The 27742-nt window shown below is 37.9% G+C and overlaps 7 protein-coding genes and 1 pseudogene across 10 annotated transcripts; 2 read left to right on the forward strand and 6 right to left on the reverse strand.

Moving 5' to 3' along the window:
- Positions 1–109: 109 nt before the first annotated feature.
- On the reverse strand, positions 110–2364 carry LOC111797937 (annotated as a pseudogene).
- LOC111797895 (ultraviolet-B receptor UVR8-like) lies at positions 1898–7757 on the forward strand. 2 transcript variants are annotated; one of them, XM_023680883.1, is made up of 12 exons: positions 1898–2008; positions 2643–2735; positions 2829–2973; positions 3084–3194; positions 3286–3346; positions 4113–4234; positions 5313–5398; positions 5522–5723; positions 5984–6037; positions 6589–6702; positions 6954–7010; positions 7425–7757. In XM_023680883.1, the coding sequence occupies exons 2-12, from the start codon at positions 2707–2709 to the stop codon at positions 7605–7607; spliced, it is 1164 nt and encodes a 387-aa protein (XP_023536651.1). In that variant the 5' UTR covers positions 1898–2008; positions 2643–2706; the 3' UTR covers positions 7608–7757. The 2 variants fall into 2 exon arrangements, with proteins under 2 accessions (XP_023536651.1, XP_023536650.1); XM_023680882.1 differs by lacking the exon at positions 1898–2008 and having other exon boundaries at positions 2540–2735.
- A 109-nt stretch (positions 7758–7866) lies between these two features.
- On the reverse strand, positions 7867–10886 carry LOC111797921 (DNA-directed RNA polymerase II subunit 4). Its single transcript, XM_023680884.1, has 7 exons — positions 10736–10886; positions 10275–10357; positions 9009–9117; positions 8780–8857; positions 8455–8488; positions 8286–8354; positions 7867–8153 (listed from the first exon to the last, which is right to left on the reverse strand). The coding sequence occupies exons 2-7, from the start codon at positions 10321–10323 to the stop codon at positions 8076–8078; spliced, it is 417 nt and encodes a 138-aa protein (XP_023536652.1). The 5' UTR covers positions 10324–10357; positions 10736–10886; the 3' UTR covers positions 7867–8075.
- Positions 10887–11519: 633 nt separating this feature from the next.
- LOC111794056 (protein ENHANCED DISEASE RESISTANCE 4-like) lies at positions 11520–16485 on the forward strand. Its single transcript, XM_023676175.1, has 3 exons — positions 11520–11812; positions 12267–12417; positions 13448–16485. Exons 2-3 carry the CDS (start codon positions 12297–12299, stop codon positions 16261–16263), a joined length of 2937 nt encoding a protein of 978 aa, XP_023531943.1. The 5' UTR covers positions 11520–11812; positions 12267–12296; the 3' UTR covers positions 16264–16485.
- Positions 16486–16592: 107 nt separating this feature from the next.
- LOC111794063 (transcription elongation factor TFIIS-like) lies at positions 16593–18668 on the reverse strand. Its single transcript, XM_023676187.1, has 3 exons — positions 18523–18668; positions 18149–18343; positions 16593–17793 (listed from the first exon to the last, which is right to left on the reverse strand). The coding sequence occupies exons 2-3, from the start codon at positions 18308–18310 to the stop codon at positions 16831–16833; spliced, it is 1125 nt and encodes a 374-aa protein (XP_023531955.1). The 5' UTR covers positions 18311–18343; positions 18523–18668; the 3' UTR covers positions 16593–16830.
- Positions 18669–19608: 940 nt separating this feature from the next.
- On the reverse strand, positions 19609–21000 carry LOC111792166. The gene is made up of 4 exons (XM_023673504.1): positions 20792–21000; positions 20514–20688; positions 20316–20434; positions 19609–20234 (listed from the first exon to the last, which is right to left on the reverse strand). Exons 1-4 carry the CDS (start codon positions 20921–20923, stop codon positions 19806–19808), a joined length of 855 nt encoding a protein of 284 aa, XP_023529272.1. The 5' UTR covers positions 20924–21000; the 3' UTR covers positions 19609–19805.
- A 92-nt stretch (positions 21001–21092) lies between these two features.
- LOC111792215 lies at positions 21093–21929 on the reverse strand. Its single transcript, XM_023673564.1, has one exon. The coding sequence runs from the start codon at positions 21911–21913 to the stop codon at positions 21248–21250; it is 666 nt and encodes a 221-aa protein (XP_023529332.1). The 5' UTR covers positions 21914–21929; the 3' UTR covers positions 21093–21247.
- Positions 21930–22652: 723 nt separating this feature from the next.
- Positions 22653–24386, reverse strand: LOC111792183 (RING-H2 finger protein ATL74-like). 3 transcript variants are annotated; one of them, XM_023673527.1, is made up of 2 exons: positions 23398–24386; positions 22653–22782 (listed from the first exon to the last, which is right to left on the reverse strand). In XM_023673527.1, exons 1-2 carry the CDS (start codon positions 23981–23983, stop codon positions 22676–22678), a joined length of 693 nt encoding a protein of 230 aa, XP_023529295.1. In that variant the 5' UTR covers positions 23984–24386; the 3' UTR covers positions 22653–22675. The 3 variants fall into 3 exon arrangements, with proteins under 3 accessions (XP_023529295.1, XP_023529310.1, XP_023529302.1); XM_023673542.1 differs by having other exon boundaries at positions 22660–22745; positions 23398–24383; XM_023673534.1 differs by having other exon boundaries at positions 22668–22796; positions 23398–24385.
- Between the last annotated feature and the right edge of the window lie 3356 nt (positions 24387–27742).

Here is a 27742-nt window from a genome sequence, read left to right on the forward strand (position 1 = left end):
AAATTTTAAAAAAGTTTTATTTTTTCTTTTAATAAAAAAGGTGGGAACATTATCTTCAAGAACATGCTTGGATAAAAAAACACAAAAGGTTAATTTGCACGTTTGGTCCTATCATTTGTATAAAGTAGGATTGGATTTGCACCACCAAATATATATATAAAAGTATTTAGAACAATCAAAGTTTTACTCGAACTTTGATTAGACTATCGTCCTAATACGAAAAGTATATACATTTGAAGTGTCAAGGTTATGAATCTTGACCGACCTTTAAGAATGAATGTTAACGGCCATGTATGATGTTATACTCTTCCTCACGGCTTGCCATTTTGTTGAAGTGCATACTCCTGCTGCTTCATCTCTTCCAACACGTCGTCGTCGTCGGTGCTGGAAAATGAAAAGAAAACATGATATGAATCCAATCACTGATCCAAGAGCAATTACAAGAAGCAAAACAAAGAAAATTCAAGAGGCCTTTAACTAGCTCTTGATTGGAATCATTTGTTAAATTAGTTTTGTTTGTAAAAGTTTGCAAGGATCGTAGAAGGACCCTACCTTTATTTGTGCATCCATAGCATAGTGTTTCCGTTTTTGAAAGGAATGCGTACCATAACCATAGATAAAAAGGTTCTCATCTTGCTAGGAGAGGTCAAATACCAGTAAAAGGAAGTGCGCATTCTAGCCCAAAAACTAATAGTAAACAAATAAATGCAACTTATATAAACTATAGTATCATACTCTATTATAGCTATAAAAAAACGCTACAGAAGAGGCCATTAGAATTAAGAATGGATTAAGAATCCACTTCCCATGAGTCCTTGGCTAGGTCTGCCCATGGTTGTATCACCAGACTCCTTTTGATACCAACTTCACTTTGTTGCGTTCATTCAAGCTACTCAAAATGAGCTCCTTCTAGCCCATAGTTGGCTAAGTCTAAAGCTTATCCTCCCAAAAGACTCTCGATCCAACAATAGCCTGCTTAGCCTTAGGGTGCTCATCTTGCCTCTACGCAGACAAGGCCATTGCATCCTGGATGCACCGTTGCCCACACACTCTACAACTCACTACACTCAAAATGAGTCTTGGCATAAGACTGCATCACCTTGGGGTACCCATAAGTGCCACCATTTGGCTGTAGGCATGTATCAATAAACAACCAATGAGCTCTTACGTCTTTATAAAGGCTTGCTTGAACATCCATCTTGTGTATAGCATCACCTTTCCACTATCAGATATTTGTTTCGCACATGCCATAATACGCTCACGGCCATTTTTGCCCCTTCTCAAAATTCATTCTAAGGCAAATTGTAACAACTCAAGCCCACCGCTAGTAGATATTGTCTGCTTTGGCCCGTTGCGTATGATTATCAGCCTCATGGTTTTAAAACATGTTTGGTAGGGAGATGGTTCCACACGAAATGTTTTGTTCCCCTCTCCAATCAATATGGGATCTCACAATCCACCCCCTTGAGGCCAGCGTCCTCGCTAGAACACTGTCTAGTGACTAACTTTGATACCATTTGTAACAGCCCAAACCTACCACTAGTAGATATTGTCATCAACCTCACGGTTTTAAAATGCGTCTACTAGGAAGATGCTTTCACAGGACAACAGTATCGTAAACATGATAATTGGTGTGTGAGGAACGATGATAATGCACATTGTTATGAACAGAAGAGAAGCCGAACAAACAATGCGAACAAAATGCAGATGAAATTCAATACAACTACCCAAAAGCTAAGCAAAATAATCAGAGACTCACTATTGGCGAAGGCAATCGTTCAGTTCTTAAGCTTGATTGCGACACTTGAAAACAACAGATAGCGTTTTGGCGTAGACGCATTCGGCATACCTCGAAGCGTAACGATCGCACTCCCTCAACGCCTTCTGCTTCATTTTGCTACGCAAAGCTGGAAACATACCAGAAGTTTCAACAGCAGTTGCAAGATACAAGACTCAAAAATTGAACAGACGCATCATGTTCCTCAGCAATCAAAAGCAGATTAAACAGGTGGTAAAAGGGCGAAAGCAAGATTGGATTAAATACCTTGCTCTGCTTTCTTCTTCACATGATTCTCTCGAGCATCCTGCAAGTAACCCATCTTAGAAAGCCATAGGAGCACAGGAATTAGCAGTATCAATTCCACTCCCCAGTTTTTAGTCGCGTCTCTTCTTTCTAATCTTTTCTCTAAGAACCCTAAATCCTAGTTTTGCTAGAACTAGAAGCCCACTCTTGGAATTCTGTTTAATCTAATAATATTTATGAATAAAATAACGAGCGAATGTGAAATTTAGATGTTTTTATATAAACTTATTTACTCAATACCTCATTTTAAGATTAAAATTTTGAATCTACATGATTCGAAAAAAAAATATATTTTAATTTTAATTTGTGAAGAACATCATGATCTAAATTTACTTTTAATTGTTAGCTATATTTTCACATAATATTTAATAAAAAATTCCCACCATTTTTGGTTTAATAGACAGTACAGTGCGGGATTATATATACGCTTAAGACTACCCTAATTATCCAGTCGGATGGGGACACCGTACGATATAATCATATAACTGAGCTTTTTTTTCACTGTGTTTCACTCACCTTTTGCACTCTCATCTTTATCTTATTCGCATTTCTTTATTAGAAGCACTGTTATACTCGGATTTCTTTAGCTCAAATTGCTGCTCGAGCTTTGTATTTCGCTTTCAATGGCTGCCAATACCGCCATTGTTGCTTGGTTCGTAATCACGGTTGTCTATAATTTTGTGGTGTTTTTGTTTACGATAGATAGCAACTGAATTGATTGATCAAAATGTAATTGAATTATCAGGGGTTCAGGAGAAGATGGGCAATTGGGATTGGGGAACGACCAAGAGAGGGAGTGGGTTTGCGCCATTAAAGCCCTTGGGTCTCAGAAAGTCTGTTCTGTTGTTGCCGGTAGCCGAAACTCCCTCGCCATCTGCGAAGATGGCAAGGTCAGTTGCTTTCGATTCTATCCGTTCTGTTTTAATTCATTTCTCGTATATGAGCGTTCTGTGTTCTCATATTTCGTACTTTTGGGTTCAATTCTGCGGGGGATTTGTAGCTGTTTACATGGGGTTGGAATCAGAGAGGCACTCTTGGGCACCCAGCAGAAACAAAAGCTGAGAACATTCCGAGCCAGGTTAAAGCTCTTGCTAATGTTAAGATTGTGCAGGTAATCAATCTAAGTGTGGTGTTCTACATGTACTTTTTGGTTTTTGTGCTGAAGAACTTCTGAAAGTTTCATATGGTGTCCTGTTTATTAGGCGGCTATTGGTGGGTGGCACTGTCTGGCTGTGGATGATCAAGGCCGAGCATATGCCTGGGGTACTTATGTTCCTTTCCTTCCCTAACTGTGTGATTGGAAATACTGGGTTTTGAATTTTTACAGTTCTAGTTATCGATGTTCTTAAAAGTAAAAGAGGCTTCAAAACTTGTCCTCTTGAAGAGGCAAGACACAAGCTCAAGTGGAAGGTCGTAAAGAAGTGGAAAAACTACAAAATCACACAATTTTTATCTTTCAAATAAAAATTTTGAAGGTCATTCTCAATATTGTTGTACTAGTATTACATATAATAGCGAACTTTATTTCATCAAAGAATAGATGGTAGGTGTTCTCATTATTCTACTTCTAGCTATTACATTAAGCTTAAAAAATATAAGTCTTATTGTGTACTCTTAGATCTGTTTACTTTTTATATATAAGGGGCATAAATCTCTTATGAACTTTAGAAGGCATAAATTTCAAGTTTTAAAATCTGTGGCATGCCTCGGAGTGCAAGTCTCAAAAGCTTTTCAAAGAATGCTGTCTTAGAATTTGCTATCGTTTATCATCTGGGATAGATAGCAGGTATTACGTCTTTGGATTAGTTTTACTTTTAATGTTCTGTACCAGCTTCATTTATGCATGGCAGCACGAGTAACAGCAGTGTAGAATAGACGTGAATTTTTATTTTTTTATTTTTTGCGTTCTCTAAGCAACTGAGAGGGGTTACTTGGAGCAGTTAAGGAACATGTTTTAGGAAAGTCTTCATGGTGCCTCCTATTTTAGATCAATCCAGGCAAGTAAACATGTAAAGTTTGTGTGGTGCAGGTGGTAATGAATATGGTCAGTGTGGCGAAGAACCCGAGAAGAAAGATGACAGTGGTAGACCACCTCCGAGACGAGATATAGCAATTCCTCAACGATGTGCACCAAAGCTAATAGTTCGTCAGGTAATATATTTGTGAGCATTTATTCTGGATTATCTTTGTGTATTAAATAGTTTCTTTTATGTGCTATGCATAATACAGATTCTATAGTAGCCTTTCAATTAAGCATGCTGCGTGAATTTCATGAAATGATTCTTTTGGTCCATTACAAGAAGTTACCATTTTTGCCCATTATTGAGCATTTATCAAATCTATTTAAAGTGGATTACCTCATGGTTCATCTCAAAAGTAAAAGAGGAAATCAATGGATTATCTCATGTCTAAGTTCTTGTTAATTTCTTCCTTCTAAGTAATCAGCTTCTTAGTCAGTGTACCCCACTTTCTTCCAGATACTGTGGAGAATGAAAATCCACCGAATAAGAAAACAGACTTTATTTGGTCCTTGGTGCTGGGATGAAAATGAATTAATACTAATGATACTATTCTACCTAGAAATTTCCATTGATAGCTTTCCCTGAACTGGTATTATGTGCAACAAATGTAAGGACGATGACGACCATCTCATTCTCTTCTTCCCATGACTATGGGTTTATGAAATAAGCTAAGTGTTGGAATTTGAAATTTAATCCAAAAAATTTCACCATTCGGTCGTTGGGGGTATGTGGCTACCTTTTCAAGGTCCGGGCTAAAAACTTGTGCATTAGTTTTTTTTTTCTCCAAGTTGTGGCGGAAAAGGTATAGAAGAACCTCTGAAGGAAGGAGATAACATTCTAACTTTCATGGAAGCTCAAATAAGTTCTCGTTTGGATCAAAGTGTAGAACGGGATTATGTTTATTAAGATTTGCTAGTATGGACAAGCTGACTAAGCTCAAGCAATTTGCATAACATTATCGATAAATTTAGGACAATTTCTTCCTGGAATTACTTGGATTTCTCTGATATGTTGCAATTTAAATTTAAGCTGGGAGAACACAGATCATTTAGTCAGGTATGATAGGCTGGTAAAGAGATTTGGCTTGATTATGGCATGACCCTTCTTTAATCTCTTAGGGCCTCGGGTCTTGTATGTATATCTCATGGAAGATTGTTTCATGCTTGTCTTGAATTGGTTTCAGAAACATACTATTTTTTCTGTTATAGGTTGCTGCTGGAGGTACACACTCTGTGGTACTTACACGTGGAGGACAAGTATGGACATGGGGCCAACCATGGCCACCTGGAGATATGTATGGTCTCATAACCGTTCATTTTGATATCACTGATCACTTCTTTTTTGTTTACTTATTTTGAAATATTGTCTGTTTCTTCTGTATGCAGTGATGCTAATATATTGAGTATCTTGTTCGCAGAACGCAAATTTCTGTTCCTGTACGAGTTCAAGGTCTTGATATGGTGAAGCTTATTGCGGTTGGGGCTTTCCATAATTTGGCTCTCCAAGAAGATGGGACTTTATGGGCATGGGGTAATAATGAATACGGACAGCTTGGAACTGGTGACACGCAGCCAAGATCACAGCCAATTCCTGTCCAAGGGCTTTCTGGCCTTACTCTGGTTTGGCTTGCTTTTATTTTTCCTTCGTAATCGCTTCTTTATATTTTCTTGTTTTCTCTCACTCACGTGGAGTTTACATCTTTTGAGCCTTAGTCTCTTTCCATTTTTTCAAGGAAAAAAAAGTATGTATTCCAAAAATCAATTTTATTTTTGAANAAAAAAAAAAAAAAAAAAAAAAAAAAGACTCGACATTTTTCTTTGCCATGTATAATTAGCAGCTGATATGGCTACCTTGTTAATTACAACATCTTTGTTCAAAGGTTGACATTGCAGCTGGAGGATGGCATTCAACTGCGTTGACAGATAGCGGAGAGGTTCTCTCTCTCTCTCTCTCTCTCTCTCTCTCTCTCTCTCTCTCTCTCTCTCTCTCTCTCTCTCTCTCTCTCTCTCTCCACCTAATGCTGAAGAGGGGTTATACATATTGTAATACATTGATATTAATACATAATTTGAGAGAAGTAGATTTCATTGAACTCTATAATTATTGGTGTTTTGCCAGAGAATTTGCAAGAATACCTCCAACAGTTTCATAAAGCAACAACTTTTTGGTCACTTTTGGCTTGGCACTAAGTCTTGTACAAGTTACTAGCATGACATAATGTGTCCTTGTGTTGGTTGTGTTTTAGTGGTTACATGAAAAACATGGATCCCCTTGATAATCTGTCAATATTCAACTTTTCTTGGGATTTTAGAGGGAAATTTTTTTTAGTTCCTAGTTGAAGTAGTAGTGCTTATGTCTTCAATAAGCTTAGCTCATGAGCATCTGAAAAAATTTGCCGATGAATTACGGACTGGGTCAAGAATGAATGATGTATCCTCCATTGTCTTTGTTTGAGTAGAAAGAGTAAGCTTACTGGTGTTGCAGGTTTATGGATGGGGGCGAGGAGAACATGGGAGGCTTGGATTTGGAGATAATGATAAGAGCAGCAAAATGGTTCCCCAGAAGGTTCAACTTTTGTCTGGCGAGGACATCGTTCAGGTAGGGATCATCCTATTTTTTATAACATAATCCTTCATTGATAGGCTGATATAATTCCGGGTTGAAAATGATAGCGGTATCTTAGATAAACCTATTGAACAAAGGAGAGTAGAGAATATTACAAACAGCTGAATTAAGTTTGAGGATCATGCCGAGAATTAGGGTCTAGAGTTAAAGACTCAGAGATGCAGTAATTATTTGACGGAAGTAAAAATCTTTTGAATATGCCGCAATATCATTTGTTGGTACAGGTATCCTGTGGAGGCACACACTCAGTTGCAGTAACCAGTGATGGCCGCATGTTTTCGGTTGGTCTCTCATCTCTCTTCAAGAACACCCTTGTTTCAACTTATTTCATTTCTGTCTTTTTTAATTTTCGGCTACATTATATACATATAAAATACCCCTAAACTTTGCAATTCGTTTAAAAAAACACCCGGTTAATTTCAACCTTTACCTTCCATAAACGTTTCAAAACTACACTTGAAGTGTAAATCAGTTAGAATGTTGGACAGAGAATTGACATGATGGTTGATGAGAATGACATGGCAATGACTCGAGTGCTTGCCTGAAATAAGTTTGAAAGAAAGATATTCAAACAGATCAACTTTTTGTCAAACATTCCAACGGGTTTTAAATCTTTTTTCTTGCATAGTTCATTGTCATTCTAAACTGTCCAAGTCTTGTTACATTCTCCCCCCTTGTTTACATTTGTGTGGCAGTTTGGGCGAGGTGACCATGGGCGGCTTGGATATGGAAGGAAGGTCACAACTGGGCAACCAGAGGAAGTGCCCATTGACATCCCCCCTCCTCGTGGGACTGAGAATGGCCGTTGGATTGCCAAACTTGTTGCCTGCGGTGGCCGCCATACATTAGCTCTGGTACAATGGAAGCCTGAAGATTAAGTAAAATAATTCATGGTTGTTAGATTCTTAAGATTATGAACTTTTTTCTTTGAAATAATAATTATGAAACCGGACAACATCAACTTGCAGTTCAAAAGCTTGGTTTTATGTATTCTATATATTCTGTGTAGTAAGCTTCCATGCATCAAATTTATGTAATAAAGCACCTGCTTGATGTGTGAAAAAAATGGGTCAGAAACCATCAACATATTTAGATATATGATCTTTCTAGGCCTTAATAATTGATTTGAATAAACTATTTTATTGATAAACACATTTTCATTATAATGGTGAAAGAGAATAACATACAACTCAAATTTAGTTTGAAGATTTGTCAAGGATATCAATTACAAACAGACCCATCAAGTTATAATACTACGACACAGAAGGCTACAATTCCCCATTGTTCTAAGGGAGAAAATGATAGACATTGGATTTGAACATGTTTAACCCAAACTTAGAAAGTAACTACTCAAACTTTTTGATCAACGACAGGTCGTTTAACATCTTCTCGATTGCTTCGTCGTCGTGCACCCTCCCTTTAGCCTGAAGCCAACAAAAGTGTTCATAAACAATTCTAAGACGAATACCAATACATATACTACCAATTACAAGCAAAAAGAAAAACTACTATACTTGTTGATATGGTGTAGGCATAAAAAAGGAGGCAAAAGATACCTTCAAAGATGGTACCATAGCAATAGCTTCCTCCACGGTTTCAGGACAAAGGTTGCCAAGAACACAGAGCTGCAAATTTCAAGAGTGATGAGAATAATCTTTCCTTATTCAGTCTTTAGTATATAATGATCTGTAAATTGATTGATTAAATCAAGTGTCAAATATATACCTCAAACTCAGCCAACTGATACCTGCTTAGAATTCTGTATGGCAGTTAAGAATCAACACCTCTAGTTTACGCGATTCTAAACAATGAACCCAACCTTCCAGTTCATACCAGAGCTGATAAAAGTGAACTATATTGTCCTCCATGAACTACATATCGAAGCAGTTAATCTTAATTCATTCACTATTTCCCAAATAATAATTAACCAAAGAGCTCCGGCTAGCTACAAAATGGTAGTTGTAAACTACAAGTTCAAAATGAATTTAGCATAAGGTGGATATGCTCAACCCATCCTTCCCACCATCCCATAAAATCAAGACAAGGATACTCTCGAACTTGTCTAACGGCATCAGGATTTTTATAGCGACTAAAGCGTTTCACATACTGCAGCGACTTTTCGAACACTCTGCAGAAAAAGAAGACCAGAATTAAAAAGCTCTCATCTTTGTAACGGCAAGTCGTGGTGAATATCATAACTTTAGCTATATCAACAAGCAAAAGAAACTCTAAGTTCGCTTCTAAATCAATAAACAATAAACAATAAACATAAAACTCACTGAGAAACTTGATTCATTGGATCCTCAGACATTTGTTGAAGTTGCTCATATTTGTGTTCAAGGATCAAAGAAACCTCACAATTCATTAAACACTTGGCCTTCAAAAACTCTGCGGGCAGCCAAAGGAAATAAATGCAAAAGGATAAAAAAGCTGTGTATACACCAAAAAGATCTCGGTGGCAAGAGCTTAAATTTTGAATAACTACTTACCATATAAACAAAAGATCTATTCTAATGTCTTAATTATCATATATTCATAAAAAATGGAAAAGCTTAAATAGTTGAGTATTCAAATGATAAAATGTTAAATGTTAGAATTTAAATTTTGCATAGATTACATATCTTCATCTAAAATTTCAGAAACCTTAGGACAATTTAATATTAACCCAAAATATCTGAAAACCCAGGGCATTTAGCTATTTGAGCCTTGACACGATATCATAAAAAACGATAAGAGAGTGTACGCAAAAGAAATCTCTTTTTATGAATGTGGATGCCCAGCCACCTATAAGACAACACATCTAATGACCTAACAACAGAGAAAGTTACGAAATAGTATGATTCTATGTAGATGGCTATGAGACAAACTCGCATAAACTAATGGCTTAATAGGGGAACGAAGCATTCCTTATAAGAGTGTGGAAACCTCTCCCTAGTAGACACGTTTTAAAACCTTGAAGGGAAGCCAAGAAGAAAAAGCCCAAAGAAGACAATATTTGCTAGCGGTGGGCTTGGACTGTTATAAATGGTATCAGAGTCAAACATAGGGCGGTGTGTCAGCGGGGATGCTGGGCTACAAGGGGGGTGGAGTGTGAGATCCCACATTGGTGGAGAGGGGAACGAATCATCCCTTACAAGGGTGTGGAAACCTCTCCCTAATAGACGTGTTTTAAAACATTGAGAGGAAGCCTAGAAAGGAAAGCCCAAAGAAAGACAATATCTGCCAGTGGTGTGCTTGGACTATTACATTTACTATCTTTCTCCTCTCACAATAAAGCAAATAACTATCCACAGGGTATGTGACTAATATAAGAGATTGTAATTTCTTTACCTCAACAAAATTAGTAAGTGTTTACATTAGCTCCATATTCCCAGTCCAAACTATATTCGCTGTTAAAAGATTGTGTAATAAGGATACATATAATAAGGCATGGGGAACAGAAAGGAGCTCCTAAGTGAAGGAAACCCATCACCACACAAAGTAAGAGGCACTTAAAATCTCGTTGATTATTGATGAAAATTAGAGATTAATAGTTAGATTGGTACCATCCCCAATTTTAAGCTCAGCAGCATTTTCTTCCTCCTCTCCAGACATGCTTGAAGTTGGAGTTCTGGACAACCAAAAGAATCTGAAAACGAGTACACCACAATAAACTTCATTCAATTTGTTCAAGGAAGAACTTGATTTTTTTTAGATAAATGATGGATATATTTCATATTTAAGTGAATTATCCATAGCTTCAGTAACTTCCAGGAACAGAGGGGCATTTAAGCCCTAACTAAATGGCTTCATACCAAATTACTGTGAGTTCTGAACATATTACTAGACTAAAAAAATTAGGAAGATTTTGCAACGAAGAGTAGATTCGTATTCAAGAACGGAGAACAATACCAAATTCTATTGCTGGAGAATCAAATTCAACTACCCATTTGTAAAGAAGGCAGTCAAGCCAAGTCGTGCTATTCGTAATCAGTATGTAAATAGGGAAAACTGATAGAGTACGCACCACAAAACACCGAGAGGATTAGGAGGCCAGAAGCGGCGGTGCGACGTGACGGCGAAAAGGGAGAGCCGGCGGGAAACAGAGAAGGCGCGACACACAGATTTCTCTAATATTTTCAAGAAACCCAATTATAAAACAATTGAGGAAAAAATATATACGGCTTAGTTAGTTACTGCTACTGAATGTTTAAAATTTTTAATTTTATGATATTTAAATAAAATTTGAAAGATGAACACAAATTTTCTCGAGAAAGCAGCCTCAAAAAATTATAGGTTAGATTTGAAAACGATATAGAGATTCAGACATGTTGTTTAACGTATCCAACATCATTACAGTTTAATATTGATATCCAGAAATTAAGTCTTTACTTACCTAAAAATTTAGGGACTAAAATAATTTAAAAGCGGATAAAATATAGAAAATTTATAATAATAAAAAATAATGTTGGTGGGTCTGATGGGTCAACAATGACCATTTCAGCAAGTTAAATAGAATCATCAAAATTTCTAAGTTGTGGACTTTATGCACACCAAGGTTTGTCCATACGCAACCAAAAATTCCGAACCATCCTTGTCGGTTTTAGAAAATTAAATACAAGTGGTCCCCACGCCCACGTCATCCACCTATAATCCCACAATAACATTATTATAATAATTTTAATTACGTCGGAACTCTAGAAGCTGCTGCATTTAACATTCCTTAACTGAAATTAAATTTTATTTATATTTTGCCCCATAGACAAAGGCAAACTCCCCAATTTATTTAACCAAATTCCAATTCATTCGTGGTTACACGTGGCATGAGTTAATTGGCTCGTTCCGGTCCAGTCAACCCTGATTGTTTTTTTCTGTTCCGTCCTCTGACTCCAGCTCCTCCCATTGAAGTCCTTCTTCCTCTTCTTTGCCCGCTGGATGGGCTACTCTTCGTCTCTTGTTCAGAGGGAAGGAGGATTTTGCAACGTTTTTCAAGGGCTCAAACTTGTTCCTCCTTGATAAACTGCGAGAGCCTTGGAAATTTCGTTTTGGGTCCTCGTTTTTTCTCATATGCTTGGCGTCTAAGAAAAGAATTTCATGCAATCAGGTTCTTATCTGCTTAATCTTCCATTACTTATATATTTTAGGAACTGGGTTCTTTAGTATCTACTCAATTACTTCGCTCTTAGGTGCGTTTTGTGGGTTTTCTCATCCACTGTTCATACTCCTGTTTGATTCTTCTCGATCGGATCTATGCTCTTGGAACTTGTTCGCCACTTATTCTCAGTTCTTTCTGAATTTTGTGGATTTTGTGAGCTAGTGGTGTTCAATCCAGAAGTAGGGATGATCTGATTGTTTATGAAGTTTGTGTAGACTTTCTGGTAGGATTAAATTATCCTTATAGATTTTTATGGTAAAGGGTTTGGTGGGGATTCAGTATTTGAACTTCATGTACTGTTATTTATACCCAATTTTGAAGTATGGAGAGTTATAGCGGTGATTTAATAGCTTCTGTGTGGATTTATAACTAAGTGTATGTGGTAATGCTTATGTGACTGCAGAGGCGTGGTGACTAAGTGTTTTGGTGTAACATGGCCACTGGATTGACTGCTAAGATTCGTTTGGTTAAGTGTCCTAGATGTCGTCGGCTTCTTCCTGAGTTGCCTGATATTCCTGTTTACAAATGTGGTGGATGTGATACAATTCTAGTAGGTAAATGCTCTTTCCCATATCTGACAAACTAGACATGCGATGTATTTCAAATTTTGATGCTTGAATTTCAGAAAGTTTTAGGATATGGCTTAAACAAGATGGAAAATGAAAAGTTTCTTATCAACTTTGCTTTGAAGATATGATCATAACCGTCCAAGCCATGGTTAATAGATATTGTCTGCTTTAGCTCGTTACGTATCGCCGTCAACTTCATAGTTTTAAAACGCGTCTACTAGGGAGAAGTTTTTACATCCTTATAAGGAATGTTTTGTTCCCCTCTTCAGCTGGGATCACATAATCCACCCTCCTTTGGGGTTTTGCATCCTCGCTGGCACACCGCCCAGTGTTTTGATACCATTTGTAAGGGTGTGGAAACCTCTCCCTAGTAGACGTGTTTTAAAACTGTAAGCTTGACCGCGATAGGTAACGAGCCAAAGCGGACAATATCTACTCGCGGTGAGCTTGAACTGTTATAAATGGTATCAGAGTCAAACACTGGGGGGTGTGACAGCGAGGACGCTGGTCCTCAAAGGGTGGATTTTGAGATCCCACATTGGTTAGATTGGGGAACAAAACATTCCTTATAAGGGTATGAAAATCTCTCCCGAGTAGATGTGTTTTAAAACCGTGAGGCTGACAGCGATACGTAATGGGCCAAAGCGGACATATATCTGCTAACAGTGGACTTGGGTTGTTACAAATGGTATCAGAGTCAGACATTGGGCGGTGTGCCAGCAAGGACGCTGGTCCCCAAGAGGGGTGAATTGTGAGATCCCACATTGGGAATGAAAACTTCTCCCTAGTAGACGTGTTTTAAAATCGTGAGACTGACGGCGATACGTAACGAGCCAAAGCAGACAATATCTACTAGTAGTGGGCTTGGGTTGTTACATATAACTTCTTATAGACATGAATATACAAACAGAACATCTGCTAACCGCATTGAATATGATACTTCAAGATGATGCTATGAAATTTATGCGACTTTTCAAAGCTCTTACTGATTTATTTCCCCTGATCCTTTATGCAGCAAAGAATCGAAGAGACAGTTCCCACAACACAGATTTGGGCTCACAAAACAGAGATTCTGTCGAGAGGCATGAAGTCAACCCTTCTGAAGATAAGCAGCTTAGCACTCCGAACCATAAAACGGTCATTCCAACTCATGGCGAATCTAATTTGGACTTAAACAATGGAAGGAATATAAATGAATCTGGAGAACGGAGAAGTGAGGAGCTCGTTCATTCGACTTTGAACGTGCAGCAAAGGAATGCTGGAAATGATGATGAACCTCATCACGAGAATGGCGAAATCTCAGATGGAGATAATGCAGAAGAAGCCAGCATTTGTTCATCAAGTCATGAAAGAATTATTGCATTCTCTGGCGAGTGCATCGTCGATCCAGATGTCGAGGAGAACCATGATGAATCTGGAGATAGTAGCACCGGGCAACTCGTTCGTAGGAAGTTGGGTGAGCGCCTAAATTATGCTAGAAACGACGATGAATCTCGTGCTGTTCATGAAGGGCCATCAGGATTTCCAAATCAAGTGTATCGTGAAGAAGAGTGCGCTTATCATGAGAATGGTGAGCTCCCATACCAAGATGATGCTCCAGAACAAGAGGAATATAGCATTTCAAGTCCTGAAATAACTATTCCGTCCTCCGGTGAGTGTTCTATAGACCCGACAGACGTGAAGGATCAGAAAGAATCTGGGGATGTTAGTCAGGAACAGCTTGCTCATATTAAGTCGAGCGAATGCCTAAATAATGCTGGAAGCAATGATGAATCCCAGGCTTGCCATGACGAGCAACCGAGCTGCTCTAATGCTTCTCCTGGGAATGCTGACCTCTCAGGACGAGATCCTATAAAAACAACAGAAACGAGCACGTTAAACCATGAAGTAATAACGATCCCATTCTCCGGTGAGTCTGTTTTGGATCCAACTGATGAGAAAGATCAAAAGGAAGACGAAGACAACCACAGGGAGCATCCTGTTCAGATATCTTTGAGCAAACACCGAACGAGTGCCACCAATGATGACCAATCTGGATCTTCGGTTCGAGTATCTTTTGCGAATGCGGTTGCTAATCTTGAGAAAGACAAGCTCTCAAGTGGAGACCGTTCGGGAGATGACATAGTTGATGAGATCTTCCTGTCAGGAGAAGAAAGTCCAGACAATTGGAAGGAGACTCATTCCAATTTAGAAAGCTCAGGTATTTCAAATGCAGTCGCTACAAGTTCTATTATGGGGACAAGCATTCCATCTAAGATTCTTGCTCCTCGTACTGCACGAGTAGAAGAACACGAAGAAACGATTAGCCATGATACCGATCATCGAATTCCTGTCGATAATTTTGCTTGTACGGAAGTGAATCATTGCGCTACTGGTATGGTCAAATCTTTGAAAACCAGAAGTTCTTTTGCATATGATGGAAGTGTATCTTCATATGATGGAATGGATGATCAGTTTTTGGATCGTCAAAGACGTTCGTTAAAGAACATTCAAGAAGCTTCCGACGGTCCCAGAAGAGAAGAGTCCCTGATGAACAATAATGCAGTGGCTAGAGATTCCGAAATTCCGATTGAAACAAGGAGTTCCTGGAAAAGTTTGCCTCGTGAGAACCATTATGGCATAGAATATCATGAAAGGAATCAAAATGATATGCTGCAACATAGAAGACAGGATATGCAAAACAGAAGCACGTTAAGGAGAGGAAAATATCAAAGTAAGTTGTCGTTACTCGGAAGGGACCGCGACGGTGGCTACGAGAACGACAGCGTTTCTAGTTCCATGTTCGACGAACCCCATGATTCTAGAATGCATTCATCAGACAGTTTTGTGGAGCATGATGAAGCCAAGGTTAGATTGTTGAGAATGGTTTACGAACTGCAGGATGAATTGGAGAAAACGTGTAATCGAAACGGGAACGTACCGATCGGAGCTACTCAGAAGGATACATGGCATGACACAGAATATCCTTCTTACTCACGAAGAAGAGGGCCTCAAAGTAATTATCTCGAACGACATTCTTTATCTCGGATGACTTCTGCTGTAAAGGCTGTTAGTGGTCCTCAGGTTAATTACTATGGCATTGAACACATCCCACACTCAATGCAGCTGCTTCCATCTGAACACTGGCATAATCAAGGGGCCCGTATGGCGCATATCGATCACGACTATTATAGTCAATACAGCTCGTGTGCATCTAGTCCCCAACGTTTTGTAAGCGCGCAGTTATCTGCAAGGGGCATTCGTATGCAGTCTGATCATATGAGCCATCAAAATCATGTGGCCAAGCATCATCTACGGCCAGTGGCTGGAGGTGCCCCGTTTATAACTTGTTACTACTGCTTGAAGTTACTGCAGATTCCTGCAGAATTTCTCTTGGTGAAAAGACGATGCTATCGGCTCAAGTGCGGTCATTGCTCTAAGATTCTTGAGTTTTCTCTTCAGAGCAGAACTCATATTGTTCCATATGTACCGAGTGTTGCAGAACCTCCACCATCTGAGGCCGATAAGCTCGATGGCTATGGGGTTGCTATCAGCAAAAGTGGCTCGAGAGAAATAGGCGATTCTGTTGTCTTACCACGTTCGTCTCGGCGAGACGAAATGGAGAAAGAGCTTAGTTCAAAGTGGTCTCAAAACAAAACTGAAAGTCTAAAGAAGAGTTACCAGTCTGGTGATCCATCCTCCCATGGCTACAAGGCTGAGAAGTTGTCCTCCAAAGTTGGAAATTTATCGACCAAATCAAATTCCCCACTTCATCGACTCATGGGGTATTCTTCACCAAGCCAAGTCTTTAGAGGGTTGAATGCATCAAGAAGAAGCATGCAGAGGAAATAACAAGGTGATGTTTGTTCATTCTTTTGACGATTTTAGATCTCTGCTAACTTTGTGAAGCATTACAAGCTCAATCAAGCTCAACCGCGATCTCAGCTATAGACGGCTACCTTTTGCTTGTTTCAAATGTACGTTAATAAGGAGACATGAATCTGTTCTATCAATATTATGTATATTACATTCTTATGGATAAGTTCTAAAATGCTAGAGAGATTTTCACACCGAGTCGATTTGGTTGGTCTGAACCATTATTGTACCTTTCATTAGTTTACGCCCTTCCAATGAACATCGCTGAAGAACTGAAATGATACAAGCACTAGTGGAAACACAAGTTATTTGGAAGTACGCAACTCAGACAAATACCGAAGGAAATAAGAAATAGACAAGTTTATACACTGAATTTCTCGACAAATTGGTACTTGAAAATCCTACGGTACAGAACCTCCTACGTCCTAAATGTAGTGATGTGGACTGAGATTACAGATTGCAACCAGTGTCAAAGCAAAATAACACTAGCAGCTCAGTAAATTGTTCCAAACAATAACATTTTCTGCAGCTCATAAGAGAGACTCAACAGAACTTCCAATGATTATTGCAGTTTACACAAGTTACAAACGTTGTCATAGGTTCATCAGCACTCCGTGTCTGCAATTGATAGTAGGTCGTCTTGCGTTGACCGCATCGACCACATTTGAATTGATCGGTGGTAGCTTTTGGAGCTCCTCCTCGCTCACATTCGAATAGTGCTTTTTGTGCAATCTCTTCGTTTTCACGTTTTCTCTGATCACTTGCCATATCAGTTGTGCTCAAGTTGGTCATCCTTTCTGGCTTGATAAGCCCAAGAAGAACTTTTCTTCGAAAATCTGGGTTCTTCGGATCCTTGAGGTTAAACATTATAGATCTGTACTTGGCCTTCTGTGCCCCAGTAGAACCTCCCCAATTTTCGAACATCACGGATTCTACAGAAACAGCAACACGGATAGGATCACTTGCATTTACTTCATCCATAACATCTTCATCAGCCTCACCAGGAACCTTGGAGAAGGCCTCAACGAGAAGTTCTCTTATTTTGTCCCGAGCAGCATCTTTTGATTTGATCATGGAAGTAAGCTTTGGAGGTCCAGCAGCGCCGCTTGGTTTCTTTTCAATAGAGATTTTCTTCTCTTCTTTAACCATCCTTTCCACCTTGACCACTGAATCAGTTTTTTCAACCTTAACAGAGTTTTTCTCCGAGACCGCGCTCGCCGATCTGGAATATTTAACAGAGCTTGTGGAACCATTCCTATCGAATTGCTCAACCTTGGAAACTCTCTCAACCTTCATGGAAGATGATTTTTGCAAGTTCTCCACCTTAACGGACTCTGCACTGGGAGAACCAATTTTGGATGTTTCTTTACTGTTGCCGTTTCCATTCTTCTTATTCTTGTTAGTCTCCTTGATTACTATATCCTTCCACATCTCAATCAAGTCAGAAGCATAGTCTTGTATTTTCTTCTTGGGGTGTTTGGTGAGGTGCCGAAGGCGCTTCCCAACCTATGGAAGGCAAGATATAGAATCTTGAGCAACGCATGAAAATGGACCTCAATTACAAAGGAAAAGGGATTGAAAAAAAATCCAGAAAACAATATATAACAAGAGCTATGACTCCAGTATTATTGTTCCAAAAACTTGCAGTGAGTTGATTTCGTTATGAACAACGTAAATAACAGATGAAACAGAGTAACGCAGCTCGTTATGAAACCAATTCGTTGACGAGCAAACAAGGAATTTAGGCTTAGTCCATATCAAAAACCATGTACGATTTTATAAACTAACCGGCTGTTTACATTTTGAGTATCCATCCACCATCAACAAATGAAAGAAATTTCAAGTATAGTGAGAAGAAAACCTGAGTGGAAACGAGGATTTGATATGTAACAGGAAATTTCTTGAGCTGCCGTAGGGCATCAAGACAACGACTTTCCTCGGCTCCCCCATCATTTGATGGTGCTGCAGCGGCGTCTGCAGCCTTCTTCGCCGCTTCAAACAATTCGACCAGCTCTTTCTCCATCGAATCACCGCCAACGAAGAATTTTGATAGAACCTATCGACCACATTCCAAGAACGATAAGATCCCAACAACAACACAACGNGGGGGGGGGGTATTGCAATCAATATCGAATTCGAGTTCTTTTCTCAATGAACAAGCAAAAAGATACCATCAAATCAAACGAAAACGCATTGCCGATGGCAATTGATCGATTTCGAATAAGTAACACTTACAGAGATCTGAATCGCCGACTGCAAAAACGCTCGCAATACCACACTGAATAGAAGAAATCAAAAACAACAACGTTAAATAAATCAAGATCGGCTTTGGAAAAATCCCTTTTTCGGCAGAGAGACGGCGGAGAGAGTAGAGAAATTGAAACGAGGCCTAGGAGATGAGGTATAAGGGTAGACGGAGCAAGATAGGAATTAAATCGGACGGCCAGAGACGAAAAACGTGGCATACAGATTTACCGTAAGATCCTAAGAGCGAAGAACAGGTCATAATAGCTCTGATTTACCTATTTACCCATAGGCAGAGTGAGAATCCTAAGGGGGTTTTGGGTATTTCATTCGGTTTCACTCTTTTGACTCAACAAATTTTGTGTGTTTTAAAGTTTCATGATTAAATAATAAACAAATCCAACCTAATCAAATTTTTGTATGGATTGGTGTTCTCTTCCAATAATGTTTTTAAATAAAATTAAAATATTAATATTTAAAATAGCTATTTATTTATTTTAAATATTTAACTAAAATTTATAAATCAGCTTTAATATATTTTTAAAAAAATTATATGGTTAAGAAAGGTTAGAGAATAAATAATTATAGAAATTAAATATGTACATATAATTATATAATTTATATTGGTTAATTTCAATTCAACTCCCATAAATCAACCTCTTTTTAAGGTAATCATATTTTGTCTTTTTTATACCGAAAGCACTTTGCTTTGCTTTACAATATCAAGACCATTATATATTGTCCTCTAGTGCGAAAAAAAAAATGGTTTCGTTCCCTTTCCAACCGATGTGGATCCCACAATCCACCCCTCCGAAGCCCAGAATACTCGTTCACTCATTTCTCTCTCCCATCCACGTATGATCTCGCACTAATTCATCTTTAAATTTTATAATTTTATATCTAATCAACTCTTAGAACTATAAAAATGTCTACTAAAAACTAACCCTAAACCCACGGTGATAATAGAATAAGAAACAACAATTATACAATTACTATTATTAGTTGAAAAGGACGAGCCACACTAACAAATATAGAGAATAAATACAATATAAAATGAAATGGTACCTTGGAACTAAGTGAGACTAAAGAAACTATAAGATTTAGAAGTTATAGGTATCTACATAGTTCAAATTTGAATTGAAATGTTGGCATACCTCTACTAAGAGCAAAACTGAGACCTATTGTTCTTCAAAGAAGAAAAAAAAAGCCCATCTATTGTGATGAGCAGACATTTCAACATCATTCATTATCCTGTAGCCTAAAATCGTCCCATATCATTTCCCAGAAGTTCTAGAGCTAATACCATTTGATGATCCGCTTGCCTTTGTCTGAGAATTTGATTTATTTGCAGGCTTCGGCTCATCATCCCAGTCGTCGTCCCAGCCTTGATCCCAACCTTCTGATGCTTCCAAATCGTTGGTTGGAGAAGAATCCTGCACTGCCAATTCAAGCTCCTGATAGGGAACTTCATCAGCATGGCGTTCCTTGGTTCCTATCTTGCAGCATGCCCACACACCTCCAATGATCAAAACAATTGAAAGCAGTATATATGATCCGGATACGAGGTTTAAATGGGTTACATACGAAGAGATTTGCCCAAAAGTGGTGCCACTTTTCATTAGTGATCCTAACTGAATCTCACACTTCCCACTCCCAGCATCTAATACAATCTTTGAATTTCCTAGAACATCTGAAACATTAACCTGCAATACAATATGATCCAGCAAATATTAACCTGAAATAGCTATCCTCGCGAAGATCCAGCAACGATTAACAAAGAGTACCTTTCTAGATTGGTGCTCAGGAACTTGTATCTCCTTGAATTTAGTATCAGAAATTATAACATTCACCTTCAGTGAAGTCCCTCCAGCATTCTGGATCAGAAGATATTGCTCCATCGTTGCTGTGAGAAAACAATCTTTAAGCAATTTATTGGGGGAAAAATCATCTCATGATATGATATTGGGGAAAAACGGAATTACCTTTTTCTGCGAATAGAAGGCAAGCAGTCATGTTCTCAAGGTCGTGACAAGTGTTGTACGACGGGTTGCACTTCTTCATAGAAGAACCATCGGTTGAGCTTGGAAATGGCGGAATCGCAGGAGTTGGAGAAACAGAGCTAGGGCCAGGAGCTGGAGCCGGAGCCGGAGCTATACTCTGAAGAATCGAAAAGGCGAAATACACATTTAGAAGTCAATCGCAATCCAAAAGTTGCATAAACAACAAGAAGATCAAAAATCAAAATCAAAATCAAACAAACCTGAGGAGAATCCTTCGAAAGCGCGAACCGGAGATGAAGATTCCAAATACGGTCAGAGAAAGAAGCATTGGATCCACGAGAGGCGAGATTAAGAACAAAGAACACGAATACGAGCGCCAAATCACGATTCATCGCCGCGTCTTTCTACGACTGATGAATCGAGCAGAACCGCGATGAAATCGAGATGGCGGAATCGCGCCACATTGCTGAAGATTTCAATTAAACGAGGAAAGTACAAGGAAGAAGAAGAAGAAGTCGTCAATGGAAAAGTCAAAGTCAACGAATCAGAGAAACGCAGACGGGCCACCGGAACAACGTCTTAAACGTTATATATATAGATATATATTCTCTGTTATCGTTACGTCCGGAGAGACGACATTTTCATATTAAAAAAAAAAAAAAAGTCAAATAAAATTGTTTTCTAGAGATATTAAAATATTTTCTAAGTTGGCAATTTCACTGATTCTGCAGCAACCAGCAATTCTTCAGCTGCGATTTCGTCGTCTCTCTGAAGTTCTTAACCCTAACGAGACAGAAATGCGTGCACCACAGCCCTACCCCTCCCCCTCCCCTACTACTACTCGTCTTCAACAAGTAACAAACCGGCGCACCACGTTCAACGCATCTTCCTTGTACTACAATCCCCCACGCCTTCGATTCCCCATCGTAATCCTCCTCTTCAAGCTCTTGAACGAATATGATTCCTTCCGGCGTCCGCGCCTCTCCGTTCTTCCACTGTTCCTCCAACGTTCTCCAACGATTTTCCTCCACTGCCTTCTCCGTCTCCAATCTCGCTCCCTTGCCGTCCTCCGTCGTGTACCACCGCAAAAACAGAGGCGCTTCTCGAAGATTCTTCACAATTTCCACCACCGATTCCTTCATCCATTTATCGAGCTTGTCGCGAGAAATCGCCTCATTGCCTTTCTTTCTCCCCTTCACATGGCCTTTCACTGGCTGCAAACTCCTCATTGAAGAAATGTGAGTCCTCGATTTCCTGAATCTTCCGGGGAAAGCCACCAAAGAACGAGGACTTGCTTTCTGATCACATCCGTCGGGAACATTCGCGTATGGATGATCCAATGCGCTGAAATTTCTTCCACATCGAATTGCTAACGAAGCCATTGGCTATCGCAAACTGCAACCGAGAGACGAAAAAACAGAAGCAGAGGAATTAGCCGATGGGGAAGACGACGGCCCTCCCTTCTTCTTGAAATTGGTTTCGGATTGAAAACGATTGTGGTTGAAGCAGACGTTTGATGATGGAGGAAACGAGACTGGATGAACAGAAGCGATTGAATCAGTTTCCCAAAACGATCAGACCAATCGCGTTACTCGAAATCCCAACTGAAAATTTCTCGACATTTAAATCGTCAATTTTTTTTATTAATAAATATATTATTTTCTTCATTTTGATTATAAACCCGTCAGCGTCCAGTCTTCCTTCACACTCGGAATTCCACCTTTTGTTTGCTCCTCTGTAAATCGTCTCATTTTATTTCCATGCAACCGCCATCGTGTTCGATTACTAATCAATTTTCTTGTACTTGAAATTACGACATTGTCCCTATTTGTCGTGGTGTCGAATGGCTATCCGAGGGATTTTGAAGCTTGCAGTAGGAATGAGTGTAGGGAATTTGTGGCGTGTTCCGATTGGGAACTGCCACGAGGTCCGGCAAAGAGAACGTGGAGTAGAGGCGATTTCCACGAGTTTTACACGCGAAAATAAGGTAAATTAAAAGGACAAAAAAAGGGCAATGTACCAAGACTTTTGATCGTAGCCGTGTATTCATCAGCGATTACTGGCACGTGGTAGCATGAGGAATATGCATGGACTTCCAGCGTGTCCACGCAGTCTGGCCTCAGCCTTCGGTGAATCGCGTCCAATCAAATCAGTTTCGTAACCACGTCAGCATAACAATGCTGACTCATCAGAGAGATGGAGCTTGTATGGAAACTGAGATTAATTTGATGGAAAGTAGATCGAGGTAAATCTGTATAGTTTTAACTGCACAAGGTTATAAGATTTAACCATAGTAACTACGAGTAGATTTAGATTAAATTTTGAATTAGATATTCACATATATAGATAGATAATAATCGATTTAATTAATTATGACTTAATGATATTCCTAGTTAAATTTTTTTTTTTTTTTTTTTTATAGATAGGACAGAGAGGAAAGTTAAGATAAGAACCCTCTATCAAACCCATCCTTAAATTTTGGTAGGATTTTTCTTTATTTTTAATTTAATATAAGAAAATTAATGAGGTGACGGAGATTAAGTAAGTTTATGGTAAATTTTGGTATAGGCGATTTTATAGACGAAATTAATATACATAGTAACGATATATTATATTGTGAATTTGATGTGCCTAAGATTATAAAATTTCGAGAAAAAGCTTAATAATCCATGATTATATATCTAACTACCATTTAATCAATTATATGCATCCATGATTATATTATAATTCAGATTATTGCAAAATGATTTAAAAAAAAAAAAGAAACGAGCTAAGAACTGCAAACAAATAAAGAATATTTATGTGCAAATGCTAATGCAAAACCCTTGAAATCAGCTAATTTCATCTACAGTTATGGATATCTCACCTTGGTCGCCGGCCGATGAATTGCCGGCGGGTTGGTTTCCGACTTCAGGTTCCGCAGGTTGGGGATTTGACTGTTGTTCGAGAAGCGATTGACGACATGTCGGACACGACGTGTGGGAAGCCAACCAGGTGTCGATACATCGAACGTGAAATTCGTGGTTACATTTTGGGAGAACTTTGATTTTCTCACCGACGATGAAATCCCCAAGGCAGATAGGGCAATCCGTTTCTCGGATCCCTTTACCCGACTCCGACCCGTAAACAGCGACAGGAATTTGGCGTAATGCGCTTTTCTTCAGCCCTCTGGCAGTGAGGCGCGTGGTGGAGCCGCCACCGTTCTCGAAGGTGAACCGCCGAGTACAGCGGAGGGCACACCGAACGATTGAGTTCAGTCCGAGAGCGCAAATCAAGGCGCAGAGTAACGCGGCGAGGATTATCACCATGTTCGTGTCGAAATTCGCTTCGTTGCTGTACGAATTTTTGGTTCTGGTTCCATTGGACGGCGGCGCCGTCGCATCGACGCCAAGGAGGAGGCGGTGGAGACGGTGGAGACGGTGGAGACAGTGAGGGTGGTGATCGGACGCCATGACTATAGGAGCTGCTCACTACCTCAAAACAACACCAGGAAATGATTCCACCAAAGGTAATTTACTTCAGATCTTGAACCTGTTTGATGAAATTCCTCAAAGAAACTTGAGAAATCCTAACCTCATAGTTCATTGATGAACAAATCGAACCACGAAAGGAACTGAAAGTAGAAAGTTCCTATCACTCACAAAAATCCCTCTCTTACTTGCCCTTCTTCCATTTGCTTTCAAGCTCAACAGCTACGTCTGAGCCAAGATTTGATGTCCTGAGTTTGGATCATATGGTTTTAAGATTACAATGCCTTTCCATTCCTTCCCCCACATTAGTCATCATTACATATTACACGTCCATTTAGGTTCGAGTCCTAAACCAACCGATCATGTCTATACTCCCTTAATCACTAAGTTAGAGGTTCGAATCTTCACTTGGAGTAAAAAAAATGTACTTTATCTTACCTTTATAAAAAAAACTTAGAGATAAAAATAATATTACGGAAAAAGTTAGATTCCCTATCTTTTCGAAATATTATTTCGCTGCATTGTGTAACTTATAAGATTCATCGATGGCTAGGTTTTGGGTAAAAAAAATTAAAAATTGGATAAGGATTAAAAAAAATAAAAATAAAAATAAAAAAGTCAAAAAGTTTGGAGGGTATTACTTGGTTAAAGTTACAAGTTTCAAAAAGTTCTAGAACATATAAATTATTCTGAATTCATATTTTTCAATTAATTTTTTTTTTCATAGACAATGAATATTTTCTAAAATCAATCCTCCTCGTCTTTATACATAGTTGGGATTAGGAATCTTATGAGAACAACTTGCTGATTTAAATATCTTTGATTTCAATCAAAACTATACCTTACCCATTTTGACAAAATATTGCCTCACTTTTCGATTAATTATTATTAAGGATATGAATGTATACATGTTTTAATCAAATCGATAAAATACCTGAATTTGTTATAGTATCTTTCGTGTCCAACCCCTATGAATTTGTTCTTTCTAAACGAGTCATGAATGGTATAACGAACCTATCTTGTCTCAAGAATATGATCAAAGGAATAAAAGAAACGGGCAATTCATTAATTAAAGATAAATATTAGTCTAATTTCAATGTTTTATTAAATCTAATACTACTCTACAATAACGGTAACGACTCATGAAAAATTTATAAGATATCACCTAATATAGAATTGTTCTAAGTAAAACATATTTAACCATGAAGTTTTTCTTTCTATCTTCAAGATCTTTCTCGTTTTAATGTGGTCTCGGTTCATTTATGTTCCCCACTTTTATTCGGATGTGATAATTACTTTATTTTTTAATATATAAAAATTAAAATTATTGGTTAAGTCTTTTACCCATCTCTTTCAAATAAAACGGTGGGCAAAAGAGTTTAGTAAACTTGAATGTCGGGTGACATTTTGTCTTGTCTACTTTTTATATTCTTTTGGGTGAACATTTAAAAAATAATTGANAATGGGATAGGGACATTTTCACCACTTGTTTCCTCACTAAAGTGACAACAATTGAAATTTCTTACGTCAAAAAAATTATTTATTTATTTACCAAATAAAATACAAAATGGGCCGTTTTGAAATATTTGAGAAATGAATTGGAAATAAAGGCATCTAAAATTGGTGTATTTTCTATTTTTTTAAAATAACACCAAAATTTTACGGCTTATTTATTTATTTATTATTTGGAATTGGAGTGGGCCCCATGCAAGGCTGCAGCCAACCTCTTGCCTGCGGAAGAGGGAAGCTTTAAACAATAATTTCAACGTCATTATTCCAAAATGATTTTTTCTTTTTATTTTTTTCTTTTTTTGGTAATATACTAATTGATTTTAGTCACATTTTTTTCTTTAATTTTTTTTTTTAATTTAATATTGTATTTTAATTTTTGCTTTAAAAAAAAAAAAAAACAGGGGTTAAATGGTAATTTCAACCTTCATCTTTTTGATGGGCCGTCGTATGTGGGTTGGACTTGTTTCTAAATTGGGCTAGGTCACTTAGGCCCAAATGAAATTATTGGGCTTCATACCCAAAATTGAGTTTGTAAGCCCAAAGTAAACAGTGTTGTAGCTGCTAGGCTCAAGCTTCCAATTTAATATTGCATTTAGTTTTGATTGAAAAGGGTTAGGTGGAGTAATTTCAAGGGTTTAAAATTAAAGAACTCCCCCTCGTACGCACGTTGTTCCCTTCGATATTATATTTATCAACTTGAGTATAGTTTAACTACTTAATAAATATATATGTTCGATTAAATAATCATTGGTACAGAGATTAGTAATTAATATTTATAAATTTCCGAACATTCTCCCGTGCCAAAGTAGTTAAGTGAAGGAAGTGAGTTTTTTGCTTTCTTTATGACAAAAATAAATAAATAAATAACAAAACCCCACATTGAAGAGTTGGTGGTTTTAATGAATTTATTTTGGGGGATAAAATTGAATGAGGCAAGCAACCAATTTGCATTGGGACAATTAGGGGCGAGGGAATGGTCCTACAAGTACCACAACAACTAATTGCACATGGGTTTGTAGGACAGAAGCCTGGGCTTTGCCCCTCTCTGTGCCTCCAAGTCACCAAATCCAAGTGAATTAAATGGGTCACATTCCCTTACTAAGGCCACTTTCATGGGATCGACCTTTCTTTTTGGATAAGCATTGCTTCCTTTTCCCCCTCACATGGCCTCTTGTGACCCCACATCAAACACTTTGTGTCCTTCAAAATACCTTTCAATATTCTCGTCTACGCTTAAATTTACGTTCAAGTAATGAAAATCTCGTGAAGAAACACAGGTTGGCACGCTAATAATCGAGTACTTACCAAATCTTGATAACCGATTACTTTTTAAAGAAAAGTTAAAACGACGTAACTTATTTAATTCCTTCTTATTCTTTCACATTCTAATTAAAAATAATTTTTTCTTTATGATTCGCTTAGTTTAATTCGATAAATTTGAAAGTTCGAAGTTATGCTACTGTGACACGTCACGTGCATTTCCTCGTTAAAATTTAGGGTAAATTTTAGTGGATTTTTTCTTTTAAAGACCAAGTCGGTCGATTTCTATTACATTATATTGTCTTCATGTGTCCCCCACATTCTTTTTGTTGCAACTTTATGTTATGATGTTTTTTCCTTATAAAATCACACATTTTTGGAAGATTTTGTTTAATTTCTTCCTTAAAAAAATGAACTTTCATTCGCATCTATGGTATCTAGCTTGGTTCTTTCTTTCTTTTTCTTCTTTTTTTGGTTTCTCTTCTTTTTTAATGCTAAAGTTGACAAAACTCGAGAATAATTTATGGATGTTATAACTTTTACGTTACATTATATATATATTTTTTCTACAATTTTAACACTAAATTTAAAGTTTAGCGTTAAAAATGTTATTTATTTATTACTTAAATTTTTTAAAAGATGAAATTAATATTTAAATTTTTAAAAATGGAGAATTAATATTTAAATAATATAGTATATAAAATACTTTTTAATTATTATAATTTTTTTTAGTTGGTTCAAATTGATGGACGGCTCTGCAATTTCTGGTGATTAAACAAGTTATCTCTAATCTGGTCGGTTTGAGCTTGTACTTATAAATTCAAATTACATTTTCAACCATATTTTAAAACAAAAATAATAAAGTTATAAAATATATAATATAATTATAATTTAANAAAAAAAAAAAAAAAAAAAAAAACACACACACACACACACACAGTGGAAAACAAAAGTCGGTGTCTGACAATA

The sequence above is a fragment of the Cucurbita pepo genome, chromosome LG01, assembly GCF_002806865.2.
Source record: "Cucurbita pepo subsp. pepo cultivar mu-cu-16 chromosome LG01, ASM280686v2, whole genome shotgun sequence".
In the NCBI taxonomy this organism is placed as follows: Eukaryota; Viridiplantae; Streptophyta; class Magnoliopsida; order Cucurbitales; family Cucurbitaceae; genus Cucurbita; species Cucurbita pepo.

What these genes read in the sequence shown, in the direction of transcription:
- LOC111792166 (XM_023673504.1), bottom strand. Translation starts at nt 20,923, where the DNA reads ATGAATCGTGATTTGGCGCTCGTATTCGTGTTCTTTGTTCTTAATCTC. An exon ending in TTTCGAAGGATTCTCCTCAG is followed by an intron (nt 20,689 to 20,791) that starts GTTTGTTTGATT and finishes TCGATTCTTCAG; the next exon opens with AGTATAGCTCCGGCTCCGGC. An exon ending in CTGAGCACCAATCTAGAAAG is followed by an intron (nt 20,235 to 20,315) that starts GTACTCTTTGTT and finishes ATTGTATTGCAG; the next exon opens with GTTAATGTTTCAGATGTTCT.
- LOC111792183 (XM_023673527.1), bottom strand. Translation starts at nt 23,983, where the DNA reads ATGGCGTCCGATCACCACCCTCACTGTCTCCACCGTCTCCACCGTCTC. An exon ending in TTCATCGGCCGGCGACCAAG is followed by an intron (nt 22,783 to 23,397) that starts GTGAGATATCCA and finishes AAAACTATACAG; the next exon opens with ATTTACCTCGATCTACTTTC.
- LOC111794056 (XM_023676175.1), top strand. Translation starts at nt 12,297, where the DNA reads ATGGCCACTGGATTGACTGCTAAGATTCGTTTGGTTAAGTGTCCTAGA. An exon ending in ATGTGATACAATTCTAGTAG is followed by an intron (nt 12,418 to 13,447) that starts GTAAATGCTCTT and finishes TCCTTTATGCAG; the next exon opens with CAAAGAATCGAAGAGACAGT.
- LOC111797895 (XM_023680883.1), top strand. Translation starts at nt 2,707, where the DNA reads ATGGCTGCCAATACCGCCATTGTTGCTTG. An exon ending in CCATCTGCGAAGATGGCAAG is followed by an intron (nt 2,974 to 3,083) that starts GTCAGTTGCTTT and finishes GGGGATTTGTAG; the next exon opens with CTGTTTACATGGGGTTGGAA. An exon ending in CAAAGCTAATAGTTCGTCAG is followed by an intron (nt 4,235 to 5,312) that starts GTAATATATTTG and finishes TTTCTGTTATAG; the next exon opens with GTTGCTGCTGGAGGTACACA.
- LOC111794063 (XM_023676187.1), bottom strand. Translation starts at nt 18,310, where the DNA reads ATGGAGAAAGAGCTGGTCGAATTGTTTGAAGCGGCGAAGAAGGCTGCA. An exon ending in AAATCCTCGTTTCCACTCAG is followed by an intron (nt 17,794 to 18,148) that starts GTTTTCTTCTCA and finishes TGCCTTCCATAG; the next exon opens with GTTGGGAAGCGCCTTCGGCA.
- LOC111797921 (XM_023680884.1), bottom strand. Translation starts at nt 10,323, where the DNA reads ATGTCTGGAGAGGAGGAAGAAAATGCTGCTGAGCTTAAAATTGGGGAT. An exon ending in TGAGCTTAAAATTGGGGATG is followed by an intron (nt 9,118 to 10,274) that starts GTACCAATCTAA and finishes GGCTGCCCGCAG; the next exon opens with AGTTTTTGAAGGCCAAGTGT. An exon ending in CCAATGAATCAAGTTTCTCA is followed by an intron (nt 8,858 to 9,008) that starts GTGAGTTTTATG and finishes CTTTTTCTGCAG; the next exon opens with AGTGTTCGAAAAGTCGCTGC.
- LOC111792215 (XM_023673564.1), bottom strand. Translation starts at nt 21,913, where the DNA reads ATGGCTTCGTTAGCAATTCGATGTGGAAGAAATTTCAGCGCATTGGAT.